Here is a 25714-nt window from a genome sequence, read left to right as displayed (position 1 = left end):
ACGATTTTATATACTGTAAGTAAAGAGAAAATGATAATGCCTGTAGAGAGAATAATTAAGAAGCGTCCTAAATAAAACATCCAGCGGCATCACATGGTTTTGAAAGGGATCAGCTGAACTGTGCCTAAACTTGGGGGTGTTGCTTCATCCATTTGTACTACAGTAGTATAAAACTGGGGGGTTTGTACTTTGTTATTTATTTTTAAAGCTGTTTTATTAAATGTTAAGTGGAATTGGTGTTGCAAAGCATTAACCCTGTTCTACAATTTAAATTTTTACTGACATTGTAATGCTTACCTTTCATATGCCAGAACACTATGATTGAAGATAGTAATTTTGAGTGGTGAAAAGATGGACCGCAGCCAACAAAGACACGTGACCAGGCCGAAATATTACCGAATTTGTTCCACCGCATTACCTGTTAGTTAATAAAAGGAATTCTTTCTTAATCTGTCCGCATTGCTTGCGCGCTGAGGAGCCCAGCACCCACGAGCTTACATTTCACCTAATGGCGAGCTGGGGTCCCGCCCCCGCGGTGCCGCCGGCTGTGAGGGGCAGGGCCGGGGCGGGCGCTAGAATCGCGATTCCTCCTCCTCTTCCTCCTCCTCCTCCTCTTTTTCTTCCTCCTCCTCCTCCTCTTCGTCCCCCACGTGCTCGGCTTTGTGCCGGCCCCGCCGCCCCTTTCGCTTTCCCTTTCCCCGCCCCGCTCCCCATGGCGGCCCGGCTCAGCCGCAGGCCGGAGGAGGCCGAGGTAGGGGCTGAGGCGCGCTCATGGCAGTACGACTCCACCTGGGAGGAGGACGACGACGACGAGGAGGAGGAAGAAGAAGAGAAGGAGGAGGAGAAAAAGGAGGAAGAGAAGAAGGAGGAGGCTGGCGATGAAGACCGGCTGGAGGATGCGGAGGAGCCGGCGAGGGGCTCCCGGCAGGCCCAGGTGGGTCCCGGCGGGCCTGGGGGGGTCGGTGGGTGCCACAGGGGGGGGCTTGGAGGCCTCAGCCCGCGGCCTCCCGCGACCCCGGCCCCTCACAGCCCTTCCCTGCACCTGCCGAGCCCTCCCGCCGGGGGTTTTGGGCCCTTTTCTCCTTACGATTCTAATTTCCAGTCAGCAACTGGAGCAGCTTAAACGGCTTGTAGGGAGCCAAAGGTGGTTTGGGTTGTGGTTGCTGTTCTGGCGCTGGTCCCTGGCTTTTAATTGTCCTGGTGAAACAAATCTTCAGCCCCCCAAAAGGCAGCCCGTTTGGAAATGAACTCTGCGGGGAAAGGTTGTGAAGGCAGAGGTGTGCTGGGGCTCTGTAGCTGCTTCGGTTTCAGTAGGCTGCGATGTGCTGGGTTCTTCTGTTTTTCACCACTGTTCCCTGCGATCTGGGGGCTTTATGTCATGCGTACAAGTTCTCTGTCCTGTTTTGTGCCAGCCGGCTTACTGCACTTCAGATGGACGCTGGTTTTGACTTTCGGACAGCTGTGTTTTTCAGCAGCTCTTTGGTTTTAATCGTTTTTGTTAGTATCCTAATTTTTTTGCAGGGCCTTTGCCTACACACTTTCATGCCATCAAGAGCCATCGCATCTGTTCACTTACAAAAATGAACTGTAAGATTTTATTTCTTGTAGCCATTTTTTTTTTTCCTATGGAGCATATAATAGAGCAACTCTGAAAATGGAAAAGATTTCGCTGGTGTTCTAAAAACTGCAGGTATGCGTGCAGTTATGATGAAAGTGCTGCAAAGTGTGAACACTCATTGCCTTAAAATAGTGTTAATTTAGTGTAAAAATAACTCGTTGATTTTAACTAAAGTTCCTAAATTTAGCATCAGTGTTCTGAGTGTCATCAACTTCTGCAACATTGCTTTGCAAATGCAAAACTGGTTGTTCTCTGTTTTTCTCAGTTGAAACCCCTTACTGTTCATTAATGTAACTCCTCCCCTTTCAGGGAAAGCGAAACTAGTCTTTTACTTTAGTTTCATTTCAGTAAATTGTTCTCAGAATAGAAATAGGCAGATAAAGCTGTCTAGTTAATACACACTGTTAATGGAGTTTAATACTGAACTTTAATATTTTTTTTATAAAAAGTGAATAAAATAATCTCATTTAAAAAACTAATCTGTGCAACATAGTATTCCAAACACCGGTGACTTCATACCATAACATGCCCTCTATACTTTGCAAACAAAACAAAAATGTTAATGCAGATGTATGTGTACATTTTCATGGGACTTACTGCAGGGAACATAGTTAGGCCTTAGCTATGTATGCAGATCTGTGAAAGGTCACAGATATTTCAGACGGAATAGCTGTAGTACTGCAGAGAAAATCCTTGCTTGTTTCTTTAAGTGACTTGTATTGTTTGATGGCACACTGTCAATTTCCCTTTGTTCATGGTTAAAGCTCCAGTTTTGTGTAAAAGTTCTAAAACCTCATAACATGCCTCTCAAACTTTTAGATTATCCTTTTTGAATGTGTTTGTTCTTCAGATTTTTTTTTCCTAGAGCAACTTCGGGACTATGACAACAGTAAAAAGCAAGGACCATTTTTTTCACTCCAGTGAGTGGACTTTTCAAACTTTGCCTTATGAAGAAGGATGTTGTCCCTGAGACTTACGGAGTATTGTTCTGCATCTTTAAAGAGGAGTTCTTCCTTCAGTGGTGAATGTGTAATCACCTTTATCTTTCAGTGCCTGATTTCTTTTTTTTTAAGGGGAGTGAGACTGAGTACAAAAATACCTATCAGTTATGCATTTACAACCTGCCTAAGGCATGAATCAGTTTCCAACATAAGTTCCAACTTCTGCTTGTATTACACTAATTCTAATTCTTCTCCCCTCAGTCTAGCTGGTATGCTATACTCAAGAAGCTACTAAACTGTTTTTTCAATAAGGAGGTTAGAATTTTTTATTATTATTTTCACTACACACTTTCAAAGCCTTCTTCAAACTTTACTTCTGTGTTTGCATGTCACTCGCGTCTCTGCAAATACTCCAGATTTGCAATCTGAAATTCCTGCAAGTGCATCATTTCAGCGCTCTCGTGTTCCAGTGCTTTTAGCTTCTTCTAAGAGAAGCGTAGAAAATCTTGGGGTTTGTGCTCATTTTAAAAGTTTCCTTAGTCTGCTGTAGTGCACGGGGTTCATGCTCCATTGCTCAGAGCCATGTAACAAGCCCTGTAGTTCTGCCTTCTCCTACCTCTCCACCAACAAAAGGCTTCAATTGCTCCTCAAGGATTCTGTCTTCTTTCTTGTTCGTCTTGTTGATACTCTGCGTGTTCTTTCATCCCCTTCTGTTGGAGTTAGTTTCCATTTTCCAGCCAAATACTGTCCATGTTACCCTCTCTAGCTTTGTTCTCTGCTTTCCTCATACTCTTCACAAAGCAGTACACGTTCTGATTGATGCGTGGCATTGCTGGAGAGGGAAACCTACCTAAAATTGCTTGACAGAGTTGTGAGAAATAAGGAAGTTTTGATTTATGCATACAAGTTTGTCTTGCACTTCATTTTGTCTCCCTAATCTGGAAAGAAAGGGAAGGTTATGTTTCTGTGTGGCTTGAATTGAAGCTTATAGAGACCCATGGAGACACCTCCATGGACAGATGAGGGAGTAAAGAGAGGAAAAACTCAAGACATCTTGTTCTTTCTATTGCTGTGCTCCAGCCTGCTTTCTTCCTGGATCTTCTTTCTAAACCAAGTTAGATAGAAGTAACACAATTGTGTAAGGTGCTGTTTCTGTATCTGTGCTTATTCTTCAGCAAACCACTCCTTTCTCAAAATTGGAGGCAGTTGATTGTCTTTCCCAGCTAACTGTGTTAAGGGACGTTATTTTAAACTCTTAAGCATAAAGAATGTCTGTAAATTGATTCCCCTGTAATTGGTAGTAAAGTTCTCATTAATTTCACATGTATCAGGATTTCATCTGTGGATTTCAAAACTTACAATTAAAAGCATTGAATTTCAAAGTGCTAAATCCTAGTTTGTGCTTACATCTTGAACAAAAGAATAATACTGACATTCTGGCTGAGCATATTTCTCAGTCTCAGGTTTGCAGCTGCATGTTTTTTTGTTTTTTTTTTCCCAAGCATTAACTGTGTAGCAGAGCTTTTAATAGTTATGTGCATTTCTAACCATTGTATTGCCAGAATAGATCACGGGGATGGGCACCAGTGCATGGATTGCTAATCTTGCGTGGGCCGTGTGGCTTTGGGAAATTTACTGCAATGTAGACAGGCGTTATTTTAAGACATCACGGGTTATTACATATTTTTTTTAAAAAAGTGTTTTTTAAACTCTTGTCACCAAAATATGGGGGAATCATAGCGTGTAAATGTACATTTTAAATGTAACTTTAAAAATTCTCTGTTGATGACCTCCCTCTATAGATAAAGCTTTGATCTCTCTACTGCTGTGCATGCTTCGTAAATTTTAACAATCAACAGGTCTGTTGAAGGGATGACTTCGTTACAAGGAGGTGTTACAAAATCTAATCCTGTTCGTGCATTAATTAATGGAACCAGTTATCAGTGTTCGCTGTTCAATAGAAAGTGATTTTCTTTTTCACTTTTCTCTAGGCAAAGGAGGTTAAGAAGTATCCAATGAAGTTTAAAAAATAACTCATGAGATAATTGGCTGCTTTTTTCTGCTAAGTTTCTTAAAACACTGATTTTGCAAGATTGTGCGCAGCATATCCCTGTTTCACAAAGACTGCTCCTGTTGTTGGCTGGTGCTGAACTCTAACTCTGGTGTGCTCTGCATTGGCAGGATACTTCTGTTCACAAGCAGCCTCGTTCATTTTGATAGTTCTGCCCTGACATTTCAGAATGCTTTTCAGTGGTTTTTCATGGTTTGAGACCAGATGGTTCAGCACGTAGCAAGACTAAATCTGTATTGCTGATGAATTGTAACAAAATCTGAAGTAATCCACTTAAATATACGTACACACACATAATTCAGTTAAAACGTATGTTAAGTGATGTCATGCTTGCAACTTTTACTTCCACAAAGTTCAGAGGAAGAAAGGAAGCTGTTCTTTGTGATTTCAGTGTAAATGCTACAACTGAACGGAATCCAGCATATCTGTGTAGTGAGGAGAACCTGATACCTAATTGTCAGGTGAATGTGGCTCTGCATTTTTTTTCTATAGGAATTTCAATTATGAATCATGCGAATTCAGCTGTAACTAGGTAAATGTGTCACTTGGCAACTAATAGGAATCATGTGAATTACTGCTGTGGGTATCTTCATCTGGTATATATTTATTTGGTTTCAATATGTTTCCTACTAAATGCTTTCTCTTTGTAGGAGCAAAGAAAATTAAATTTGTCACCGTTGTCTCAGATGGGTTTTCAGGTAGGCGTGGCATAAAGTTTTGTTACTTGGAGAGATGAGCAGTAATGAAGATGATTGTTATGGGAATAAAATAAATCCGTGATGTGACCATGTGGCTCTATTATTGTTCACTGTCTAAATCAGGATGATGTCACATCAGCAAGGCTGTTCTAGATTAGGAAGCAAAGATGAAGAAAGTTTCACTTTAATAGCGTCTAGAGGAAAAAAGAGTCTTGAATGATCTTTCTGTGTCTTAAATTCAACAATTTGAAGCACGATCTGTCGTGACTAAGGTATATAGTGACTCAGAGACAAACAGATAAAGGTTTTTAAAAGATGAACTAAAACCTGAGTTAACAAACAAAATGAGATTTTATCATTCAGGGACTTTCTAGCTAATTCTGACCATTTCTGTAGGAAAACCTGCCTGGGATAAAAGATAACCGTAAAACACGAAGACCCTGATTAATAAGACTGGAAATACAAACAAATATTTTGGTTCAAGGAGATGGTGTTAACATCTTGTAATCCTAAATTGCATTCAGGAATACAGGGGAACAACTACAGTAGAAACTGGCTGTTCTTGGGGTGCTGGGATGGCAGAATGGAGGGTGCAGGGGAGGAGCATGTGTGAGAGATGCTGAGTTCAGTTTTTTTTCCTTTTTTTTTTTTCCAGAAGACAACTTTATTCTGGGTGTCTGATTTGTCACTTTTCTCTAGTTCTCAGGCAGGCGCAACTGGGATGCAGCAAGAGACTTGCAGAGATACAGGCATCGTTACCCGGTATGGACTAAATGATAACGCACCTCTCTTGTGGCTCTTCCTCATTGCACGCTAAGTTTAGGAACATGTTCTAGGTTTGAGGACGCCCATTTATCTTTACATTGACAGGCTCAGACCTTTAAAGGATTAGTTTGTGAGGGGGAAGGGATAATGTGCATGTGGGTGCATCAGAAACAAGCTGTTATTTCCCAAAACATTTCAAGGATTTAGCCTGTGCTGGGAACATGAGGGAAGGAAAGTAAGGAGAAGTGTTGAAGTGGATACTGCATTTTAAAACAATTGATTTCTTGTTCTCATCTTCAGGGTTTGATAGAATCAGAAAATGAGGAGGAAGAACAGATGTGGAACTTGAGCTTTTACAAAAATGAAATTTCTTTTTTGCCTCAGGGTGAGTACCTTGCTTGATGACTGCTCAGTGCAGTTCTACTGCAGCTGTTTAAGTTGGTGGAAGATTAGTGTGATCCATGTGGGACAACTATTAAAAAAAAAAAACACACGTGTATACACACACCAAAAAAAAAATTCCCCTAAAAATGTTTTTGTTGCTGCTGTATGTTCCTTAATTTTTGTTTGCTGGTAGAATACTAGTTGTTTTTTTTCCTGACTTCTCAGGATAGTTGTCTAGTAGAGAAGCTAATGTCTGTATACTAATGCCTGGCTATGGATTATAGATCACCTTGGATGACTGGCTAACTTTTAATTTTCATTTGGTGTTATTTCTTCTTGCCTCACTTTTTTTTTTTCTCTTCAGGTTTGCATATTGAAACTCTGCTTGAATTGTGGTGGGACAACTTTGAAGTTCTGGAAGAAAACCATTCGTACATACAGTGGTAAAGTGCCTGCATGAATATAATGCCTTTTTTAAGTCAGTTGTATATGCATTGCTGAATTTGGCTTCCCGATAGACCAAGAGCTACTCTTGAGCTCTTGACTGAGACTTGTCAGGTTGTGGGTATTATTTTTATTTTTTTAATTTTTTTTCCAAATTCTTTTGGAAGCAGTGCTCTGGAAATCCTGAAGACAGATTTCCAGTGCAGCTGTGGCAATAGATCTCAGTTGTGAATGGTGTTCTGACATACTGCAGAACAAAATATGGCAGTGAGAGATGCAAATAAGGAAAGTATGTTGTTACGACCTGTGTGTACAATTATTTTATGGAATGGATTTGTCACGTAGTGAAGTACTTTCATGTCCATAAGTATATGAGCTCTCCAAGAGGCACCTGTGATAGCACAATTATTGGAAAGATTTGAGTTTTAACAAAGTGGGTTCCCTGGGCTGGGTGTCATCTTTGCTCATCTAGGCTGAAAACTTTTTTCCTCTTAGGCTATTCCCTTTACGTGAACGTGGGATGAACTGGCGTGCCAAACCACTAACGCTTCAAGAAATTGAGGTATTTAAAGCTTTTTAAAGAATTTTCCCTAAATGACTTGTATTTGAAGTTTAGCTTTTTTTTTTTTCCTTTGCTTCCTTGGGGAGCTAATGTGAACAGGGCTTGCTCAAGTGCTGTTAAGCAATTGTCTGTCTTGTGTCTGTCTGCCAGTTGCTAGCATCAAATGAAATGATGAGTGATATAATTAATCTGTGTTTAAAATTCAAATGCCACTTAATGATGCAAGTAATTAGAGAGTTGCAGCTTGTACTCATTGGTTTCCCTTGTTTTCAGGCTTTTAAGAAGTCCAAGGAAGTCATGGAAAGGTTTATACGCGCTTATCAGCTCATGTTGAGATTTTATGGAATAATTCTGACTAACCAGGAGACTGGAGAACTCGAGAGAGCAGAGAATTGGGCTGAAAGATTTCAAAACTTGAACTGGTGAGTCTGTTTATACTACTTGTTATTTACTACAGTCATGCACTTTTTTGAGAAGAAAAAAAAAGTCAAAGTCAATAAAATCTTCAACCCTTGACGAACAGAGGCTTTTGTTGATATGAAAGCTAGCTAGTTAACGTATACTTGTCTCAGCCTATGACTGTATGTTGTCACACTCTGTCACTTGATAAAGATGCAAATACAGTAAGTAAACCAGGTGAGACTGATTTTTCTTCTGTATTCGGTGCAGCTGTTAACAGCAGGTGATTTTCTTGTTGGTTTCTTAAAGGATGAAATCCAGGTTTGGAGATGCTGATATTTGTTCTGCAAGTACTTGTGTTTAAATCTATATTTTAAGCAGAAACTACTGAAAGAATTTTAAAGGTAGTAAAGGTTCCTTTGTGTTCTGCATTTAAGCTACAAAATAAGAATGTATCCATACGCTTCCCTGATTGTTTATAAAGCTGCCTTAAGCTGTGTGAAAGGCTTTGAATTCTTGGTTGAAAAGTGCTCTTCAAATCATTGGTAATGTTATGTTATTGCAGGTCTTATCATAGAGGTAGTATTAACCTTTAACACCACTGAAGATACTGGAATATTAAAGCCTAAAAGGACTGGGTCATGAATCTCTGGCAGCATCTTTACTTGGCTGTGTTCTTAAACTTCTGTACAGTCTTACCCTGTAGATCGCTGTCAGGGACAGGATATTGGGCTGCATGGGCTTGTCTGTCTGACCCAATATGGGAGCATTTATCTACTCCTGGATGATGCAGAAAGTCAAAACACTTCCGAGCAGTTGAGGCATTTATTCCAAGCAATCGCAGAAGGGCTAGAAAGGTACTGTTGAAGGTAGACAGCTGCAACAGATGCATTAAAATTAAGCCAGGCTGTACTCCCATCTGCACTGTGAAGTAGCCTCTTACGGATCCCTGTCAACAGCACACAAAGCATTCTGCAGGTACCCCAGAGGCTCGTTATGACTCGAGGCTTGTAAGGCTGTCACTTAACTTTGCTCATCTGTTTGTCTCAGGTTTAGCCACAACAATTTGCGGATCACTCGCATTCTGAAGTGCCTGGGGGAGATGGGATATGAACACTATCAAGTGCACTTGGTAAAGTTTTTCCTAACTGAAACTCTTGTTAAGGAGACGTTACCAAATGTCAAGAGAAGTGCCTTGGATTACTTTCTATTCACTGTCAGAAGCAAGCAGAAGAGAAGGGAACTAGTGCACTATGCTTGGCAACACTACAAACCTCAAAGGAGCTTTGTATGGGGGCCGCATGACAAACTCTCAAAGTACAGACCCCGCTCTGCCAAGTCACAGCTGCACCAAACTGTTGGAAGTAAACAGGAAGAACCTGGTAGAAAATGTGATGATTCTGTGGAAAAGGGTCAGAACCCATCTCTAGAGGAAGAACAGCAAGCTGGAGGTGCTGCAGACTTGTGGCCTAAAGCGAACGAAGAGGACACGAGAGAGAGGTTGAGTGAGTGTGTTTCAGAGGGAGGAGATGGTGAAGATGAGAAGGAAGCTTTGTTTACCCAGCAGGAAGAGAATGATTTCAGCAGTAAGGCTGAAGCGCAGGGTACGGCAGAGAATGATTGTGCAAAGGAGAGCAAGAAGAGAAAACTGGATGCAAATATGGCAGACAATATAAAGAGTGGATCATTGAAAAGCCCTCCTGATATTGAGAAAATTTCCCGTAATCTGGGTGAATGTGCACTTGATGCAGAAATCTCCCCCTCAAGTTCCCTCTTACAAACAGAAGAGGGCCAGGAAACGCTGAAAGAAAACGATGTGAACACCAAAGACTTAACAGTGCCGGAGACTGCTGATGCCACCGTAAAACGGAGGAAAGTTGATAAAAGAACACAAAAAAACAGAACATTCAACTTGGCCATAAACCTGAACATGGGGCTGCCTGCCCGCAGTGCCCAGTTGCATCCACCTGCTTCAAACGCAAAGGCTGAAGAGGAAAAAATTGGTGAGAAAAAAACAACTGTGGAGGAGATGGGTGAGAAGGATGGGGGTGACACAAACAGTGGGGCTCTGAGCTGCCCAGCAGGTTCCATGCTTCCTAAGACTAGCTGGACATCTCCATTAAGTGACGGCTTGAAGTCAGGTGCAGATCAAGTCACAGCAAAGAGTGACCAGCACCACTGTGACAGCATGCTCCTGGAAAGGAAAAGTGAGGCAGATGGGATAGAACAGCATAAAAGGGCAGCAAACGCAAGTGAAGAAGAGGAATCAAAAGCCACGAGCAAGAAACAAGTTCCAGGGAGTCTTGAACAGAATATGGCATCCACTTGTCCTGAACAAAATGGTGCTGAGCTTGCAATACAGAAAACTGATAGCTCTGAGCATGCAGCAGAACCTGATGAAGAACAGGTGGCAGAGTGAGACCGGCATAGCAAACACTTGAGCAAGCAGAGATGACATTGCCCTAACTGCTGGGAGCCAGCTTTAGTGATCTGTACACCACAGGTGCATGGAAAAATAAACTTTGTTTGGACTGATCCAGGCTAGACCCTGTGTCACTTTCACCCTTCCACACTTTTTTATAAGTCATCTGTAGTGATCTCATTGAGAACGAGCTCTTGGTTACCCCGAACAGGAAAACTTTAAATGAGTCGTCATCCTAAACAGGCTGCGTCCTGTTCCTGTTTTTTATCTGATGTTCAGAACTATCGTGGAGCAACAGGGATTTTTGCACTTTGCTTTGGTTCTGGTGTGTCCCTTTTCAAAGAAGAGGGAAATAAATCTGATTCCTTGCTTGAACTAGAAAAGTATTTATTAAACACACAAAATTTATTGTAAGATAGGCATGCCTGATTTGCCAGACCTTTGTGTTTCTATTTCTGTTCGTATTACCATGGAACTTCTTTATCATTTTGCATCATGTCGGAGTGTAGTTGCCTTTCCTCCTCTAAGAAAATAGGTTTGAGTTCAGACTGGGATAAAACGTACGGCCATAATGTGTCTCTGACCAGTATTAACCTGCGTGTCCAGATACTGTTCTCCAGGGTGCAGAAACATTGGGTAACTGTTCCTTTTATCCTCAGCAGAAGTTGCTTCTTAGTGCTCCTTAGATTTGCTAAGAATACAAATTGTCTGGTTTCTAAGAGAAACCTTCAGGCTTTGTGTAAAGCTGACTGGAGCTCTTCTTCCCCATCTTTTTCCACCACCTTCAGGAGCTTGATAGTCTTCCACAGCTATTTATGTCCGCTGCTAGTTCAAAGGTCTTTCTTCCTCGATTGCTAAACAGAATAAATATTTTTTGTCACTGCATCTCTTCAGATTTTGATGTTGCTTTGAGATGGCCTCCGGGGCTACCTTTCCTGCAGGCCTGCTGAACGCAGCTAGCTGTCTCAAATCTCAGCCGCTTCCTAGTTGTGGCAGGATCGTTCTACCATTAATGATCAGCATGTCAGACAGCGAGGGCACGTTCGAGTGCAGCGTGTCTGCTAACCACTTGGGGCTTTGTTGTGGGCCGCTTAATTGAAGCTTTAATTGGTGGGGGTACGCTTGTCTGGTTCATTCATTTACAGCCCTTAAGAATTTACTTTCAGCCCTTGCCAGCTCCTTGCCTGCCTTAATGTTACTGACCTCTCTGCTAGCTGTTCTGCCTGACTTGTACAGGATTCAACCAAGTCTGAAGGAGCACTGAACAATTTAGCACTTTTGCTCCGTGAGGTTTACAACAGAGGACGTGTTTCATGAAGCAGAGGAAACATTTTCAACAGCCAGAAGGTCTGGACTCGCTGTTTGCTCAGATTGTTTGTTTTAGTTTTGGGGTTTTCAGGTGCTGTTTGTTTTGTGTAGGGGATGGCTAGAGGCTTGCTTGCCTCATCAGAGAGCAGATGCAGTAGCCTGTGCAATGTCAATGTCTTTCCTCTCTCTGCTACAGCTCTTCAGAAATTCATCTTTCAAGGAATTTGATCTGTGATTGGCCTTCCCAGACTGTAGGCCCCGGTGCAGCATGCCACATCCATGCGTGTGGGGATAAAAAGTCTGCAAGCTTTTTATTTAATGCTCATGGTCACACACATGCTGGAAAAAGGCTTTAATGTTTTTTAAATAACTTTCTTATGAAAAGATGGTGTTAAATTGCCAATAAGAATACACTTAAATGCAGATATAAATACTTGAAGATGTGGAGTGAAAATTCTTTAATAAAAGATAAGTAAAAAATTGTTAATCGTGGCTTTTGTACAGATTTATAGTAATTTTGTTATTTAATGAAGTTTTCATTGTGAACACATGCTCAGTCGGGGCATAGCTCGTAAATCCGGTGTGGTGATATGCAGTTTCTTTTGTGTTTAATGGGGTTTCACTGTGAGCCCTAGTCTGGAGTGCTCAAAACGAGCTGTTCCCTACTGTGGCCAGTTCAGAGTTTCGGCTGTAGGTGTTTGCAGCGAGTTCACGGGCTGTATTCTCCAGCACTCGGAGCTGTATGACAGTGTTACCATTAATGTCACCTATTAAAGCATGACTTCAATGCATACCAGTTTCCTTACGTTTTTTCATCCCTGAGGGCAGGACATGGCCGTGTACCTGGTCTGCCAGCCTCCCCTGTAGCCATCTGCTGCTGCTGGGGCACCTTTAGTGTTTCCAAGCACAGCTGGTAACGCCGAGGTCTGGTGGGCTGCGTTAACATTGAACTGCTCCTTATTCCATCTGGAGGTGGTGAGCAGTTCCCCTCCACTACTGTAAAACATGGCTAGTGAGTGTTTGTGGGGAAAAGACACTCCCCAATTCAGGTTTAATGTTGTGCTGCAAAATGTTTCAATATGCCTTGTCTTGGCTCTGTGCTGGCGTTCTCCCAGCTGCGCAGTGGGAAAGCTGTGGTGATGCTCTGTAGAGCAGCCAGGGCTAGCAGGCAGGAGGGCAGCTCTGCAGGGGGTGTATGGGGGCTTTAGCTCTGCTGGGCCCTTCTCTTTAGGCCACAAGCACAGTCTCTGTGGTAAAGACTTGTGTAAGTCCCTGTGTCCATGCAGCTGTGCTCCCCCTGCCTCTGGAAGGAGTGGGGGACTTGGAGATGAATACTTCCAGGGCTTTTCCCTTTTCCCTCGCAGGCTCAGCTCACAGCAGCCCTCCAAGCTTTGGCTTACTACGAGCAAGGTGCAGCAGCCAAAGGTGCTGGAGCACACATCGATTTGTACTCATCGCTTCCTGCTGGGTCATCACTTCAGTAAACCCTTTTGGAGCTGAAGACACCATCCTTCCCTCGTCTTGCCCAACAAATGCATGTTGCCACAGAGTGGAGCTGGGGAAGATGATTTGCTTTGCCTTCCCTCTTGCTCTGCCTGAAGCAGTTCCTGCAACCACTGCTCTCCCTCAGTGGGATCTGTGGTGTCCAATAAAGCATTTGGTTTACTTTGAAGCCACCTGAACACATACAGATACACATTCCCTTTCTGTCCCCAGCTGCCTGTTCCAGAAATTCTTGCAGAGACTAGGTAAATGTTTGAGCTCTCTGTCCCCTCTCAGAGCTGGTGGAATATTGGCTGCTGGGGAACTGGACAGGCACTCACTGTTTGCTCATACAAGCCTCCTGGCAGAAGGATGTCAAGCTGAAGTCCGGCACTTCATTTTTAAAGCTTTGCTTTTCCATTTCTCCTCTCTTGCTAACTAAATGAGCTGCGTTATTGCAGTCCTGATGCGTATTTCCACTGTCTCTCCACTTGCAAGCTCTGCTTTGGATGAAGTTGTCTTTAACTGATGAAGTATGAAACTATTTGTAGGAGGTGTTTCTTTGTTCTGTTTCAAATCCCCTAGCTGGTAACTGTCACGCTTCCTTCCTTGTAAATATTTCAAAGGCAATTCTTTCTCAGTTTCTTGCAGCTCCAAGAATTTCTCCTCTTTTTTCTTCCTGCTCGTGTCTCTGTGATCATCTGTCCTCTGGTCAGGATTCATCGGTTCCTCAAGAAATCATCTTGGCTTTCTTTGGATCTCCATGGAGAGAAAAAGAAACTAAAAACAACCAAACAAAAAAACACTAACACAAAAAAAAAACCACGAACGTGAATGACTTTTGGTGCTAACAAACCATCCTGCAAAGCAGAGAGTGCATTTAGCTGTAATTCATCTCGCACTTGTTAGAGGTATATTAATTCCTCTGGTGAAATTGAGTAGCCTCAGGCGCTGGATGACTCTCCATCTGTTACTTTTTAATCTGCCCAGCACTGAGGTGGTGATGGGCTTTGAGAAATGCCCCAGCTGAGACCTAAGGAGCGTATTTGTGTCTCTAGCTGGAGCAGCTGAATTTTTCTCCTGTGCGTGTCTGCAAGTCCAGCCCTTCCTTAGGCTCCCTCCCTGCTTGCTGGGGCTGCCCAGCAGGGCATGAATGAGAGCCTCTCTTCTGAGGGACTGCTGCTCCCCCTCCTGCTCCCACCTCCTTGCAAAACCTCCTCTTGCCTCCGAGCTCAGCCCCTCTTGCCCGAGCTCCTGAGCTCTGCCCCTCCAGCTGGAGCCGCAGGTTTATCTGGAGGCGAGGACTCACATTTGTAAGCTAAGACCCAGGAGGAGAGAAACCGTTTGGCTGCCCAGGAGAAACGAAGAGAGGCAGAGCGTGGGCACGATGACTGTATTCCCCACTCTTGGGCTCCTCTTCCTTTGTCAGCTATTAGCCACCACCTCAGCTCAGGTAAGAATTTTTTTATGTTTTATGCTTAAGAAACGAGTCCAAGGGAAAGATAAATTGCAATGCGTGTATGTTATAACTGCAGGAATAAATGTGGCAATAGGCAGATTATTAATCTATAGTTTATTTACAATGTGCAATTTGCTAGGCACTTTGTATGAAAACAGCTATTTTCATACCTGCACAGGTAGGCTTTTAGTTTTTATCCTCGTGTGCAGAATCTGCTGCTTAAGTTTAAAGTAAAAAAGTCCTGTCCTCCTATTCAGGAGTGCAGTTATACGAGATAAAGCCTTGGGAAAGGGAAACCTGTTGGCATAAGAGAAACAGTTTTCTTTTACAATGAATAATAAGTTGCCAGTGAGGCTAGGATGTCCTGATCTGGTCCTTCATGAGTCAGAGAATTTCTTATTTCTTCCCTCAATTAATTTTAAAATTTTATGTTTATGAAATAGCATATTTAATCCTTACTCACTTCAGCCATGAAGCTATATTAAACTTCCCTGAATGGCGTTAATGTTATTGCCTGGGGAAGTAACTCCTCGGTGAGTTTTTTCGTTGTGTTAGTGAGGAATTTTTGCAGTCTGGCTTGGGAATTCAGAGCCGCCCTCATCTGCTGCAAGCAGAGCTGCTTCCACAATGGAACCTTTGTTCACTAAAGCAACAGCAAGTTGCTCTCTGGAGCCCTCTCCATACAGAAGTCATTTGTTGGACCTTTATTTCTTTTCCCCCACATCAGACCTCCAAAATCCCAGATTTTCAAGTGACATCCTGCTCAGAGAGGAGACTTTCCCTTTCTCGTTCTGTCTTGAGCAGTGTCTGGCTGCTCCATCAGCCCATCAGACTGGTGCTGAATGATGCATTTTTAATGCCAAGCACTTTGCACATATTTTCCATGGTCTTTGCATTCCCCCCCTGCCCAAAATGAAGCATTCCCATAGGCAGCGAGGACCAAAGCCTAAACAACCAAACTAGTTTGCTTCCCAGCAAGCGGGTCTCATTCCCAGCACAATAAATGGGCTGGGAGCACTGAGGATATGCTCAGTCAAAAGGGTTTTCTAAAGAGCCTTGTTCTGGTCCTGAGCTCCTCCAAGTCCACCCGGGATGGTGGGGGGACCCTGCGGGATGGGGTGGCTGTGGGACTCAGACATCGCTTTCTGATTTAGTCTGTACGTTTCTTCTGATGCAAAAATACTCTTCTCTTTCTCTTCACCCCCCCAATCCTTTCAGAGAGTAGGACCACAAGGCCCTCCTGGACCCCGAGGACCCCCTGGACCATCTGGCAAGGACGGCATAGACGTGAGTGCCATGCGGCAGAGGGCAGGCTCAGCTGAGGGTGGGCGAGGGGTGGAGCAGAGCAGAGCGAGCTGAACAGAGAAGGGCTTCTTGTCCTTCAGAGCCCCAGCCTTTGGGCCATCCGTCACAGGTAGATGGACCTGGAGAACCAGCCCACCTGCAAGAGACCTTGTTCTGCAAGGGTCAGAATGGTGAACAGTGGTGCTGAGCGGCCTCACTGTCTTTGCAGGATCAATCCCCTGTTTTGAGAGAGTTAAGGACAATCCGAGTGTATGCAAGGGATTCACAACCATGCCTGCAGAGCTGCATATTTCTCTTTCCCTGTGTAGGAAGGAGGGGGAACAAAATACGGAAGGTTGTGTGCACAGGTACAACGTGCACCAGTGTTACTGCACGTTCTGTAGTTCTGAGAGAGGTTTATGTGATATTTCAGAGTGACCATATTTCTGGAGAGCCTGAAGAAACTCTTAATACGGGCACTGCTCTTACTTGTATTGGTTTTATTTCAGCAGTGTCAGTGTGGCTGTGGCTAATTTATGTTGACATTCGAGAGGTCAGAATCTGACTCTCGTGTTTCCAGATATGAGTTGCCTTTAGTGGCCCAAACAGCAAATGAAACTTTTATTTCAGCAGGCAGTTCCTTAGATGATAATGACCTGCATAGGTAGAAGACTGTACCACAGGAGTTACTGGAGGAAAAAAAAAAGCCTTGGCTTGTTACTTTTAATTGATTTTTCCATAGAGGTTCTGTGCATCTGTTGGAGAAGAACTGTATTGTGTTCTGTAGCTGGCAATGGATAAGGGCATCAGATGAATCTTCAACATATCAGTTACAAAAGACCAGATTTCCATCTTGTTATTCAGTTTGAGTAGCGCTCGTCTCCATAAGCTGCTTATGGACTACAGCAGAGTTTGTTTTTTTAAAAGTTCATCCGAAATAAGTTTCTTGCACTTGGGCCTTTAGGCAGCCTTGAAAAATTCTATTCATTCCATGCAGGTCATTTTCTTTTGGATAAGAAGGTAAAAAAAGATATATTAGCTCCCCGGTAAATGGTGAACAAGGAGCTTTTTTGTCTGCAGTGGTGAGCTTTCATGGGGGCTGTGTGAGCAAGGCTGGGCTGAAGGGAAAACCGCTGATTTGCAGCTATTCCCTCTGAAGTGTCCTTTCAACTAAAGGAGATATTTTTTCTGAAAATCTCACTCCGGTTTCGTAGTAGTTCAGATGTGGTACCTCAACAGTTTCTCTCCACTGTTTTTCATGATAAAAAGCCTAAGGGGACACCCCGGAGGAGGGCAAAGGATTCACGTTCCCATTAGCTGCAGGGAGCCTGTGGAGTCACTGCAGCAGGACATCAGTGTGGCCAGCGGACTTCAGGACAGGGTGGCTGGTTTTGTATACCGAGGGAAAAAGATGAATAATGGGAGGGATGAAGCCCTTCAGACTTCAGGTTGTGACCAACTTCTAGGTAACAGCAGTTGGAAAGAGACAAATCCCCATGATTGTGTTGTTCAGGTGCTCTTTTCTACAGAATATTTACATCTTCTTCTGGAACTGCATCAATATTACTTCTGACTGCTTTTGGAAACAGGAACCCAGGGAAATGTTGGTAACGTGAATCTACACCTTTTTATCCACTGCTAAAGCTTTGGAAAGCTCTCTGTGGGAAAGGATCAAACACCTAATTATTGTGAAGAACCTACTCCTAATAAATCAAACTGCTGAGTAAAGTATTTAAGACTCAGATTTTGGACTCCATGGGAATGGTCTGCCATTTGAACAGACCCAAACTACATCCCTCCTACAGAGGTAGGTCAGTTCAGGTGCCCTGTTGGTGTGAGCTGTTCAGGGACAGTTTCTGCAGTTCAGTCAGACATTTAGACCTGTAAGGAATTACACAGGAGAAGAGATTCAGAGCTGTGGCTAGCGTTGAGCACATTCAGGCAGCCTTCTTCTTTGAGGGATACTGTTTTTGTGGCAGTACCTTCCAAAAAACTACACCATATATAATCCAGCGCTGAATGGAGAGGAACAAGTGGAGCCCAAGCAGTAATGTCAATTCTACCACTGCAAAGAATGAAACCACTAGTGGTGAGCTTTTTTTTTTTTTTTTTTTTTTTTAAGAGTCAGAACTCTTCTGGATCTTATCAATGCAAATTTTCTATATTCTGTAAGCCACTCCAGATGGATTGTCTTCACAGATGGCTTTGGATGAATGCTGTGTGGGAAGAGTCACTGAATGGTCTTTGAGATTGATAAATGCTGCTGAGGTGCTCAGCAGTCCCTTACCATGGGCCTTGAGCCGTTAAGTGGTGCATAACACACAGCTGAATTATTCAGGAGCTCTCTGAACAAACCTTGGATGAACCCCATAAGAACAATTTCTAGAAGCTGCTGCTTTCGTTCCTGCCTTTCGGTAGGAGCTGCAACATGAAATCTTTTATAATTATAGCCTTTAACATGCTTCACAAGCAAAATCTCTCCCTCCCAAGAATAGAAACAGCTTGTTGTGATCAAAAGAATTAGCGACGAGTTCCTGTGAATTATTTCTGAGAATGTAATTCTCCAAATTGCTAATAAGCAATTGTCACTTTTGAAAAATCAAGCTTTATTTTTTTCCAATTTTCATCTCCTGGCTTGACTTTATACAAACTTGCTAAGAAAGAGTAAACTTCCTTCCCAAGCACCCAGGGGAACGCTTCCTTTTGCCGACAGTCTTTGCCTCTAATTCCCAGTGATGCGGCATTTGGGGTATAAACACTTATTAGGCTTTTGATTCATTTGACTGAAGTTCTGGGGCTCCTGCCGAGTACTGCAGGGGTCCACGACGGCAGGATCAAGGTTTAAGATGGTCCCAAACAGCATTTGCTAATGCTGTGACCTCGCTGTATGGATTGCCATCACATCAGCGAGGAAAAATGCAAAGGGCTGGAAATGTAACGTGGTGAAGGAGGGGGCGAACCACCTATGCTGCCATTTCTAGCTGCTGTTACAAACCATTCATTGCAAAAGAAGTGCTCCTTTCATTTCCTTGGCAAGGCACCTTCCCAACCTACGATCATGATAGCTATTTATGGAAAGCCTGTGGGTAATGGACAGCAAAAGAGTTTCTTCATCAAGCCAGAGGACAACATTCCCTCTGTGCGGTGGCCCTCTGGTCTGAGCATTGATCAGTTACCAACACAGTGAGTAAATCCTTGCCTGAGCAAATCAAGGCAGCCAGTCTTGTGGAGAGCCCACAGACTTCACAGCTGCCAACACAGTAAATGCAGAAACCTGCTATAAATTCCACGACTTTGCTTACTGCCTTTTAACTTCTAATTATCAGCCCTCCAGTGGGGGTGGTGTTATTTCTAGCCTGGCTCGGTTAGTAACTGGGGATGTGGGTCTCACTAATCTGCTATTGTAGATGTGGAAAAGGCTATCCAGGTTCATCCTGCTCTAGGAGGTGACAGGGTCCAGAACATCACCTTTATCACACTGAGTGTGGTAAAGGTTGGAGCAGGCATGAAGGGAGAGATTGTGCACAGTTGGGAGCACCACAGTTGCAAGAAGTCATCAGAAAGGAGAGGTTCATCGCTAATACTGACGTCTTTTCTCTTTTGTTTAGGGCGAGCCGGGCCCTCCTGGTTTGCCAGGCCCACCAGTAAGTATTATCTGGTTGATATCATCTCATTCATCCTTTTAAGGAGTAGTACCGCACAAGAGTTAAGACTTAGTGGTTTGCTTTCCTCTTCAGCTGCAGCAGAATTTCCATAAGGGATGCATAGGAGCAGAGGTACTCAGCACTGGTCCTGAGGACAAGCACATTCTCCTGCTTCATTGCTAGAGGAGGATGTGCCTGAAATAAAGCTCACTCATCACCAGTATAACAAAAACTGGTGCCTAGCTGTATATGTGTGGTTATTTTTGGCATCGTTTTGAATCTGCTTTAGCTCCTCGATCTGTCAAGTGATGCTGAAAGGTGTGCCATGCGCCACAGCTCTTTGCTTTGGGCCCTGTGTCCCATCCCTTTCTACCTCTCTACTAGGAACAGCTTAAGGACAACTGTATGTGTAAATGATTAATAGGGTTGCAGAGACCTGAGCCAAAGCACTGAAATGCATTTAGGATTTGGATATGGATTCATGACAAGTTTCGCCTCTCTGGAGAAATCTTTCCATGTTATTTGGTGTAAGATTAAGACATGAATAAATGAACTTCCATATCGTAATCTTTATCAATATATGCTATCTTTCTGTTGCGATAAGAATTGCCTGTTCTCTGATTCAGGGGCCAAAGGGTGCACCAGGAAAACCTGGAGCAGCTGGTGAAGCTGGATTGCCTGGCCTTCCTGGAGTAGATGTGAGTATTTTGTCACCTTCTCTTAGTGTAAATATTTCATATAGGCACAGATGTTGTCCTAAAGTGTCTCGTCAACTTTCTCTGTGTCTACTGGAGAAGCAAAGTGGGTACTAGGTCTACATATCTTATGTATCAGGAGAAATGTTAAGAGTTGAAAGCGTCTCTAGGTTGAAATAAGTAGCACGAGAACAATTTAGAGATATATAACTGCTAGGATGGCACAGTTACAATGAAATATTGGAGTTCTTCAGAGGTGCACTGGGCTGTTCTGTAGAAATATGGGTTTTTGATGGCATTTCTGGAGTGAAATCATTGAGCCTGATTTTAGAAATCCAGTCTTGCTTATTGGTTTGAGGTCTGCTGGTCACTGCCCTGGATTTTTCCCTAAAAATCTGGACAGGTGACTGCACACAGTGAAATTTTCACAGCTTACCAACTTACTGCCATGGTAACTGACTATGGGTGAGGTTTTAGTACACTTTCTTTTACTTCTGGCTGGGAGGAAGCATTTAGGCAGCTTCCACGGCTAAGCTGAAGGACAACAGCTCAATAAACTCCAGTAACAAGAGCACTTGGTAGTGTTGATCCACACTTAAAATGCGTAGGGAAAGGTACAGATAATTGGCTTCTAGTCCTCTCCCTTGTGCTTAATTACAGAGAGAAATAAAGTGGTTAGGCTTTGCTGAGAGCTTGGCATATGGGTGATTTGTGATAGTGACAGGGATTTGCTACAGCTCTTATCACTGTGCTTCTCCACCTTGACATTTTCTTTCATTTCCACAGGGTTTAACAGGAACTGATGGCCCACCTGGCCCAAATGGGCCTCCAGGAGACCGTGTGAGTACCACAGTAGATCTCAAGTCCCTTTAAATGAAACATTGTCATTGCCTGTGTTGATGACTTCTAATTCCTTTGTGAATTGGTGACTTTTGAGTGTTGATGACAGTGGCTTGTTTATCTGTAAACCCTCGCAGAATGCTTGGACCCTTGAAAGGAAGCCCCAGATGGCTTTTCTCTAGGCAGGGCATGATAGCCATCTTTCTTTCACATGGGTTTGAATGTGCTTGGATAGCCCGGGTGGGAATACTAATGCAGAGCAGCTCTTGTAGTATTTTGAGCATCTAAAAAGTTCCTTGAAGCAGTCAATAGACTTGATTAAGAAGCTTATCAAAGTGAAGCTATTCTGGCCTTTATTTTCATTCTGAGTATGCAGCTCTGTTATGATTATAGTAACTGCTGCTGTGGGTTACTGTTTAAACTTTTACCTTTCATTAATTCTGGGGCTGTCCGTACGGTTGGCATTATTAGTTGCTTTGGCACAGACTTCCCTAGCCAGCATAGCAAGAAGAGGTTTTGCTTGCTTCCTGCACATTACAGCTCTGCTGAGGGGACACCCCAGAGACAAACTGACTGCCTGAGATGCTAAAGATGTCCTTCAGATCACCTACAACGGGACATTACAAGGAAGACACTTAGGCCTCCATTATGACACTAAGAACAAAACAGAAGTGAGCCATTCAGCCCAGGTGTTATCCAGCACGGCTATCTGCTTGTCTCCCAGTGCAGAGAGATGAGGGTTGCATCCAGAGCTGGTCCACCATCCTCTTGAACTTGGGGCTGTAGCGATGGGCTGACAATCATCTATTTTTTTCCCCAGGGGAGTCACCCAAAGTTTAAAACTGTAAAATTGTCTTATTTAGTTGAAGAAACGAGTGGTAGAGCCACGTATCTTTGATACACTCTGCTTCCTTTCCCATGTGCAAGGCTGTTTGCTTGGCCACTGGGGAAGTCAAACCCAAACATCTTGGTCACAGCTCTGAGCCTCCACCCGTCAGCACTGCGCTGAAACCCATCTCCTGCACTTCTCCTTAGGCCCACCTTTCCTCCCAGAGATCCAGGGCTGCCAAATCCCGACACCTCAGACTGCCTGTGGCAAGAGTCCAGTATCTTCTGGGAACTGATCTTTGATTTTTGAAACAGAATGATTCGGGACCACACACAGAAAACTGAGGAGTTTTGTGCCCTTGTTTCATGTTCGGTGGTAATAACTGCCCATGCCCACTTTAGCACACAAACTCCTAGTTTGCAGGGTAAAGAAGCAGATAATTTCTGGGCACAAGAACTTCCTCTTCAGCTATTTAGTGAAAGCACACAAACGCTGCTTTAGCACACAGTGTTAATGTAACTGTGTGCTCTGATTTGACATGCTTTCCCTTGTCCTGTAACTCAATCTGTCAGCATGGGGCAAATTTGGGACTTGTCATTTATGGGAGCTTTTCAAGGTCAATGGTCCATCTGGAAAATTGTTTTAATTGGTCTAATAAAAGCCTGGAAAAAGAAAAGAAGCTCTAAAAGCTCTAGCACCCTAAAAGGGCAGAATCATTATTCTGAATGACTTTCTTCTGCCCAAGTTTAAGAACATATTTAGGTCTTGCAGGAATTGCTGAAATAAGCAGGTGTCTACTGACTGTTGTGGGATTGAATTCACACTTAACACTATGACTTCTTCTGAATAAGTATGTATTTCTGAGTTGGAGACAGAAGGGGACAGAAGGTGTTTGGCATATGGAAGTGGGCTCCTAGAAGACAGTTTTTAGTAATATATTATTGCTAAACATTTCCTTTCCTTTGCATACCACATTTCAGTCCAGCAATGATTCATATCTGTCCAGGGACAAAGTATTGTGCAGCTGGCATAACAAAATGGCTTTTATCTTTAATATTCCTGTCGTTCACAGCATGCATTAGCTTTTCTCATGGTGCTGTTTACAGACTGATCAGATCAGGCCTATTTGGTTTTTTGGTGTTTTGTTTTGTTTGAATGAGCTGGGTTTTAACCTCACTGCTAGACCCTGATGGCTTTCATTGGAAAGTTTTCAAAAGCCATTTTGAAGTTTGATGCTTTACACTAAGAGCAACGAGGAAAACATCAACAAATCAGTGGTTTTCTAAGCAATTGACAGTGCTGGTGCTCTAGAATCACATAATTACTCATATTTATTTATGAATTCGTAATGCCATATTAATCAAGTATTTCCTGTGCTCAATAGTTGTATATTCATAAAACATATTAAAGTGGAAAATTATGGTAAGATTGTTTTCTAATCAAAAGAGAAAGAACATTGTTATCAGGAGAATGAGTTGAGTCAGACTGTTATTAAAACAGAGGTGTAAATTAGAGTTTCTCATTTAAATTTAATGGAGTCACATCAGCTTGCTCAGGGACGCAGTGATCTGTTATTGCACCAAAACTTTTCACTGCTGAATGTTCCACCCTACAACCTAAAAATATCAAAATTAAGGACAGCAAAGTGCCAACACTTGGCACTTTGGGTACACTGCCAACCTTTTGGCACGTGGGCCAAAGCAAAAGGGAGTAATGCAGCTGTTTTGGGGTGGGGAGTGCAGGATTAGGGTGAAAACCAGTAGGTGCTGGGAATTCTGTGTTTTTACAGGAAGAGGTCTCAGCGTGTCCCGTAGGCATCAGTAGTTATAAAGACTTCAGCCTAAAGATAAAAGTGACTGGAAGAAAACCAGAGTAACTTGCAGTGAGAAAAATGAATGAGCTGACATTTTTAACAGAGTTGATTTTTATTGGATTATCGTTCTTTCCCCACGAGACTATTCTTAATGAGGCAGTTGGGTCCTCGGTATCTTTCTCTTTAGACTTAACAAGGGAAAACGTTTCTAATCTCATTTGGTGTGCACAATTAGGAAAGGGCCGGAGTCATCACTGGAATCGACAGTGTGTCGGGATACTTTCCAGCTCTGCCCATCTGCCTTGCTCTTGTGGCCCTAGGGATAGATACGGTTTATTTCCAGCTCAGGAAATTGTTCTCAGGATGTTTTTGGTAGAGCATTTTGAGAACTTTTGGAAAACAGATTTGGTCAATCCAGCAGGTGAGAGGCTGAGGAAGGCTTTGTGGTGCACCAAAGGGATTAAGGAGTTCTGGCTGTCTTATTGTCTTCAGTTAAGCAGGAATTTAGCAATTTCAAGAATTACTTAATTCTGGTCTAAGACTTAATATCACCAAACTCTAGTCAAGCTAAAGAGGAAGAATGCAAATGGGAAAAGAGATTTGAGATTTGCCAAGGAAACTAGTGAAAAGGCAGAAGCTGCCAAGACTGAGGGGAAATGTATGAATTAATAAAATTCACTAGAACAAATCAAATCTTGCAAATAATTCCAGATAATTCAGTCACTGTATCTACATCATGAAAGTACTGTGAATGGGAATATTTCCAATTAATTAAATTCAGTTTATGAATGTTTAGATATTCATGGAGGCTCATCTGAGGCCTGCTGCGACTTGCAGAGGTGTCTGTTTAGTCTTTTAGGAGCAGCTCATGTTTTAACCCCTATTCTCTCTCATCCTGCAAATAGCAAAGCAAGTTGTTGGGGCCAGTTTGGAGCATCCATCCCTACTATCTTACAATGTTGTTCCATCGAGTAATTAATTGGGAATGACAGAATCATTATCCAAAAGTTTCTGTCCTTATATTATTTAATGCAGCTGAGCATCTCCAGTTGTGTACTGTTTCTCTAAGACACTGCTGGAGTTTCCAAGCAGAGAGTATTGGCAAGCAGAGCAGGCACTGGTGTCTTATCAAATGGAAGTTTGGGTTTTATTTCTGATTGACCTGCTAATTTGCAGTCTGTTGTTTTATTCCTGTAGGGTGCATTAGGACCTGCCGGGCCGCCTGGACAAGCTGTAAGTAACTCCTGGAACTGCATATGTAGAGGTGGTGTGTGGGACCATGCCTGAACCTGCACCGAGAGAATATGGGAAGCCTTGTATCCCAAACAAAGAGATCAAAACCTGAATGAGTGAAAATATTGTTTAAGTATTTAAATATGTATGCTTGAGCTGCTCTGGTAACACAGGGCCTGCTCTTAGTCTCTGAGATGTTACAAAGCAACCTAGCTTGGGATAAAGACTTGCATATCAAACCTTCCTTCTATTAGAAGACGTCTTTTGTGCTGTGTAAGAAAAAGGAATAGACTGTTTTGTGTATTAAGCTATTTGGCTGCACAGACATTACTAGTCATTCTATGCTCATTTTGAAATCCATGTTGCTTTGTTAAACATCTCATTAGCTATTGGCAAGTCACATTTAGTCTTTGATGTCTGTATTGATGGAATAATAGAAGAATCATGCTAGGTTCGTAATGACCAGAATGGATGTCTCTGTAAAGAAAGCCCACTTAAGTACTTTCCATCAAATCAAACGATGACTGAATGTCCACATTCAACATCAAGCCTAAGGATTTCTGAATACAACTGCTCTGATAAATCTTTTTTTAGTATTGCATCTAAAAAGATCTTCAATTAATGCTAAACAAGCTACCAGTCTTCTCCAACAATTATTAACAGCCCTGTTTCTTCATGAAGCTGAGCTCAATTGCAGAGCTTGCTATTCTGATTCAAATACTCACATTCCTTTGCTGCCATGAGCAGATGTTACTACATCATGTTTCTTACTAATGTAAATGTGCTCTCCAGGCACAGGAACAGAGCAGGAGGGAAAGCCTCA

The 25714-nt window shown here is 42.9% G+C and overlaps 2 protein-coding genes across 3 annotated transcripts in view; both read left to right on the top strand.

Annotated features, from left to right (window-relative positions):
- Window positions 1-53: 53 nt before the first annotated feature.
- OGFR (opioid growth factor receptor) lies at window positions 54-12403 on the top strand. 2 transcript variants are annotated; one of them, XM_083802141.1, is made up of 9 exons: window positions 54-934; window positions 2821-2874; window positions 5281-5328; window positions 6028-6090; window positions 6394-6478; window positions 6842-6920; window positions 7417-7483; window positions 7757-7905; window positions 8933-12403. In XM_083802141.1, exons 1-9 carry the CDS (start codon window positions 509-511, stop codon window positions 10299-10301), a joined length of 2340 nt encoding a protein of 779 aa, XP_083658267.1. In that variant the 5' UTR covers window positions 54-508; the 3' UTR covers window positions 10302-12403. The 2 variants fall into 2 exon arrangements, with proteins under 2 accessions (XP_083658267.1, XP_083658268.1); XM_083802142.1 differs by lacking the exon at window positions 2821-2874.
- A 722-nt stretch (window positions 12404-13125) lies between these two features.
- COL9A3 (collagen type IX alpha 3 chain) overlaps window positions 13126-25714 on the top strand; it is a 37299-nt gene continuing 24710 nt past the window's right edge. The window contains exons 1-6 of the mRNA XM_083802143.1: window positions 13126-14547; window positions 15772-15840; window positions 19446-19481; window positions 20108-20179; window positions 20963-21016; window positions 24856-24891. Of these exons, the coding sequence (XP_083658269.1) occupies window positions 14482-14547; window positions 15772-15840; window positions 19446-19481; window positions 20108-20179; window positions 20963-21016; window positions 24856-24891 (333 nt within the window). The 5' untranslated portion in view covers window positions 13126-14481. The remainder of the gene's footprint in view (window positions 14548-15771; window positions 15841-19445; window positions 19482-20107; window positions 20180-20962; window positions 21017-24855; window positions 24892-25714) is intronic.

Source organism: Anser anser, assembly GCF_964211835.1.
Source record: "Anser anser genome assembly, chromosome: 16".
Taxonomy (NCBI): Eukaryota; Metazoa; Chordata; class Aves; order Anseriformes; family Anatidae; genus Anser; species Anser anser.
The sequence above is the reverse complement of the archived record's forward strand: the minus strand, read 5'-3'. Positions and strand labels throughout refer to the sequence as shown.

What these genes read in the sequence shown, in the direction of transcription:
- OGFR (XM_083802141.1), top strand. Translation starts at nt 509, where the DNA reads ATGGCGAGCTGGGGTCCCGCCCCCGCGGTGCCGCCGGCTGTGAGGGGC. An exon ending in ACTGTTTTTTCAATAAGGAG is followed by an intron (nt 2,875 to 5,280) that starts GTTAGAATTTTT and finishes TTCTCTTTGTAG; the next exon opens with GAGCAAAGAAAATTAAATTT. An exon ending in TAACGCTTCAAGAAATTGAG is followed by an intron (nt 7,484 to 7,756) that starts GTATTTAAAGCT and finishes CCTTGTTTTCAG; the next exon opens with GCTTTTAAGAAGTCCAAGGA.